Raw genomic sequence first — 4,619 nt, 5'->3', positions numbered from 1 at the left:
ACATTGAGGAAACAGTCGCCCCCAAGGAGGCCAACCTCCAAGGGCTGGGTTCTGGGACCAGCTAAGAGAGCCCCTGGGGGCCTTGAAGGAGAGGGTGCACACTCTCTCAACCTCCGGAGGGAGTAGGCAAAGGGCAAGGACTTGCCACAGGAGAAAACTCACTTGGGGGCACCGTAGGGGCTCGTAGGCAAGTATAGCTAGCAGGGAATGCGCTAATGGGTTTCCTATGGGAGAATATTCCCCAATGGTCCCTATAAGGGAAATAGTCCCCAATGATTTCCTATGGGCAAATATTGCCCAATGAGTACCGAGGGGCCAATTCTCCAGTGGTTCCAGATGGGGAGGCATAGTTTTCCGATGGGCAGAGTTCTATTCTTTCTAGGGGCAAGCATTCTTTCCATAGAGTTGAAAACAACCTGGAGGCATAGAAGAAAAACAACACACACAACACACACACACCACAGAGTGTGCGGTGTTGGTGTGTCACACTGATAATGGTGTCAGTTGGACCCTGGGTGGATTCGGCAGGTTACACTCTCCAGCCTCATTAGGGCCATGGCAAAGCCCGCTTGCCGAGAAACCCCCAATGATAGCAGGCCTTAAGGATCAGAAAAAAAAAAAACAGAAAAATGTGAACGCATACAAGAAAGCAAACAAGATACAAAACACACACAGAGACACTATATGTAACGCTAGCCTGCTGTGGTGGTTCGAGGTTGACCCTGGGATCGTGGACAAGTCAAACTCTCTCAGCCGCAAGAGGATGGCAAGGGCAAACGAAAGCAACAACAACAAACAACAACAACAGACAAATGATAATTTATATAGATATGGCCTAGGGTTGCCATGAGTCAGAAACGAACGTGGAGGCACAACAAAGCAACACCAGCAACAACAAGAGCAAGTCCCTTCGATCTCGCTTGCCCCTACACTGCAGCATCTCCCTGAGCCGTGCTTCATGTTGACTGGAGGGGTTCAAGCTGAGGACCTAACATCATGGCAGACCCCTGAAGCCGCTGGAAGGGCAGAGTTCTCAGCCTAAAAGTCTCCAAGATCCCAAACAACACTGTGTCCTGCCGTTGGCATCGAGGGCAGCTGTAATAGAGGCCTCCTCACTGGTGCCGTTTCCTTCCTCCACTCGCTGGGAAGATAGAAGGAGAGCTTCACTGGGCGAGAGTCCTGAAGCCTGACCTGCTCCCTCCACATCCGAGATTTAACTGTGAAGGACTCCGATCCTATAAGTTTCACGATGGATGGCCCCGGGATTAGGCAGAGGGGAAAATGGACATTGTGGTGGCAGGTTAAGGCCTTCTCTCTGCACCCAGAGCACTGCCTTTCTTCTGGCGGCTTGGCCTCCTTCCTCGCTTGGCTTTACGTTACGTACTTTTTAAATTTTAACCAGACACTGGTTGCAACTCACAGCCAAGTTCAGTGAGGAGCAGGTCCATTGCAAAACCAGTCGAGTTCATAGTCTCTTATTCCACAGCTGTAGGTGAGGAGATGGTGCCTCCTAGAATCCTAGAAGACTTAGAGGAGACCCAAAGGACCATCCAGTCCAATCCCAATCTGCCATGCAGGAACTCCCACTCAAAGCAAACCAGGCAGATGGCCATCAGCCTCTGGTTAAAGACCTCCGAAGAAGAGACCATCACTGTCCAAGGAAGCGTCTTTCACTCTCAAATAGTTCTTACCATCAGGAAGCTCCTCCTAAGGTTGAGCTGGAATCTCTTTCTCCTGTAGCTTGCATCCATTATTTCCAGCTTCTAGTCTCTGGAGCAGCAGAAAAACAGGCTTGGTCCATCGCTCAATAGGACTCCCTTCCATATTTTAATCAGCGCTGTCATTTCAACCATCTAACCTTCTCTTCCTCAGGCTAAGCATACCCAGCTCCCTCTCCTCATGGTGCTTTATGGTTTCCAGACCCTTTCACCATTTTTGTAGGCCCTCCTCTGGACACAGGGCTCAGCTTCTCAGACATCCTTTTTGAATTGGGTGCCCAGACTGACACAGTATTATTCCAGTTGAGGCCTGACCAAAGCTGAATAGAGTGGCACGAGAATTCCCTTCATCTAGACAATGTTTCTACTGATGCATCCTGTAGAGAAGATTAACTGATGGGACCAATTTCCACAAAGGCCCCTTTTCTTGTATTTTCCCTTCTGTTTAGCAAACAAGAGGAGTTAATCGTGTACAGTGATCCCCAAACTGTGGTCCCCCGGGTTGTTTGGACTCCAGTTCCCAAGATTAAAGCCATCTGGGCAGGCCTTTGGGGGTCCCCCGGGTCTTGGGGGCCCCATCCACCCACACTGAGGAAACCAGGCCTCCCCCAAAGGAGGCCCTCCTCCGAGAGGCTGGACTCTGGAGACCAGGCTTGGCTTCTTGGACCAGCCAGGAAATAATCCCCAATGATTCTCTATGGGCAAATATTTCCCAATGATTCTCTATGGGCAAGTGTTCTCTAATGTTCCCTTCTGGGCAAGTAATCCCCATTATTCTCTATGGGCATGAACTCCCCAGGGTTTCCCTATAGCTATGTATTCCCCAATGATTGCTGGGGAAGTATGGTCTCCCTATGAGGAATGTCCTGTCCTGTTCTCTTGGCCAAATGTGTTTGCACTGGGAGGTCTTGGGCAAGTCACACTCTCTCAGCCTCCAGAGGGGAAAAGGGCCAAGGCAAAAAAACTCCAGGAAAGGCTCACCTTAAATCGGAAATGTCCTGAAGGCACACAACAACATATATATATATAGGGCCTTAGGATCATTATAAGTCAAAAACAACTTGAAGGAACACAACAACAAGCAACAAATAAATATATTTATATATATATATATATATATATAAAAAAATTATATATATTATATAAATATATATTATATAAATAAATTATATAAATTATATATTATATATATAGGGGCTTGCCATGAGTCAGAAACAATTTGAAGGCACACAATAGGAACAACAGGAACACCAGCAATGTCCCATCTCTCTCTCTTTGGCCCTTACACTGCAGCATCTCTCCTGAGCCTGTGCTTCATGTTGACTGGAGGGTTCAAGACCACAACTATCACGGCAGACCCATCGAAGCCGCTGGAAGGACAGAGTCTCAGCCTTACTGTCTCTGACATCCCAAACAACACTGTGAGCTGCCGCTGGTTCCGAGGGGAAATTATTCACGGCAAACTCATCCTCATCACTTACCGTCCTCCGATTATTGGGACGACAGAAGGAAACAGCTTCACTGGGCGAGAGGTCCTGAAGCCCGACTGCTCCCTCCACATCCGAGATTTAACCGTGAATGACTCCGGATCCTATAGTGTCTTAATGGATGGCCCCGGGATTTATGCAGAGGGGAAAATGGACATTGTGGTGGCAGGTAAGGCCTTCTCTCTGCACCCAGAGCACTGCCTTTCTTCTGGCGGCTTGGCCTCCTTCCTTGCTTGGCTTTACTTTTACTTTTAAATTTTAACCAGACACTGGTTGCAACCACAGCCAAGTTCAGTGAGGATCAGGTCCATTGCAAAACCAGTCTGAGTTCATAGTCTCTTATTCCACAGCTGTAGGTGAGGAGATGGTGGGCCTCCTAGAAGACTTGGAGGAGACCCCCAAAGGACCATCCAGTCCAATCCCAATCTGCCATGCAGGAACTCCCACTCAAAGCAAACCAGGCAGATGGCCATCCAGCCTCTGTTTAAAGACCTCCGAAGAAGGAGACCCATCACATTCCAAGGAAGCGTCTTTCACTCTCGGACAGTTCTTACCATCAGGAAGTTCCTCCTAATGTTGAGCTGGAATCTCTTGTCCTGTAGCTTGCATCCATTATTCCAGCTTCTAGTCTCTGGAGCAGCAGAAAACAAGCTTGCTCCATCTTGAATGTGACACCTCTTCCAATATTTAAACAAGGCTACCAAATCCCCTCTTAACCTTCTCTTCTCCAGGCTAAGCATACCCAGGTCCCTCTCCTCATAGGGCTTTATGGTTTCCAGACCCTTCCCCATTTTGGTGGCCCTCCTCTGGACACAGGGCTCCAGCTTCTCAACATCCTTTTTGAATTGTGGGCACAAGATTATTCCAGGTGAGGCCTGACCAAAGCCGAATAGAGTGGCACCGTGACTTCCCTTCGGAGAAAAGAATATTCCTAGAGAATATTTATATTCATTCAGCCTATAGAGAAATGATCTGGAATGGGACCAGATTCCCATAGAGGTCCCCCTTTTTTCCTTCTGTTTAGCAAACAGTGAGGAGTTAATCGTGTGCAGTGATTCCCAAACTCTGGTGCTTCTGCTGTTTCGGACTCCAGCTCCCAGATGCCACAGCCTTCTGGACCAATAGTCTGGAATACTGGGAACTGAACTCCAAAACACTTGGAATGTGAGAGACTGTGAATTTGCTAAGGCATCCCACCAAAGCCTGTCTGACCCCCTCCCAATGGACGGACCCTCTGCTGTGGGTCATACCAGTCTGGGTGGTCAGTGCCATGACATGCCCCTCAAGGTGTGCTTTCTCCTTTTAGCTCTTGAGACCGATAATGATAGCCATCATGATACCAATAATGGGACTGATGTTGATACTCGCGGATTGTCTACAAGCAGCATTGCTGGCATTGTCGTTGGGTGCACGC

The 4,619-nt window shown here is 48.5% G+C and overlaps 1 protein-coding gene across 1 annotated transcript in view; it reads left to right on the top strand.

Annotated features, from left to right (window-relative positions):
- Positions 1-4,619, top strand: part of LOC121915573 (carcinoembryonic antigen-related cell adhesion molecule 6-like) — a 6,539-nt gene that overhangs the window by 301 nt on the left and 1,619 nt on the right. The window contains exons 2-3 of the mRNA XM_042439906.1: positions 3,012-3,374; positions 4,512-4,617. Coding sequence (XP_042295840.1) covers positions 3,012-3,374; positions 4,512-4,617 — 469 coding nt within the window. The remainder of the gene's footprint in view (positions 1-3,011; positions 3,375-4,511; positions 4,618-4,619) is intronic.

This window comes from Sceloporus undulatus, chromosome 9 (assembly GCF_019175285.1).
Source record: "Sceloporus undulatus isolate JIND9_A2432 ecotype Alabama chromosome 9, SceUnd_v1.1, whole genome shotgun sequence".
In the NCBI taxonomy this organism is placed as follows: Eukaryota; Metazoa; Chordata; class Lepidosauria; order Squamata; family Phrynosomatidae; genus Sceloporus; species Sceloporus undulatus.
This window is presented reverse-complemented; position numbering and strand designations above follow the sequence as displayed.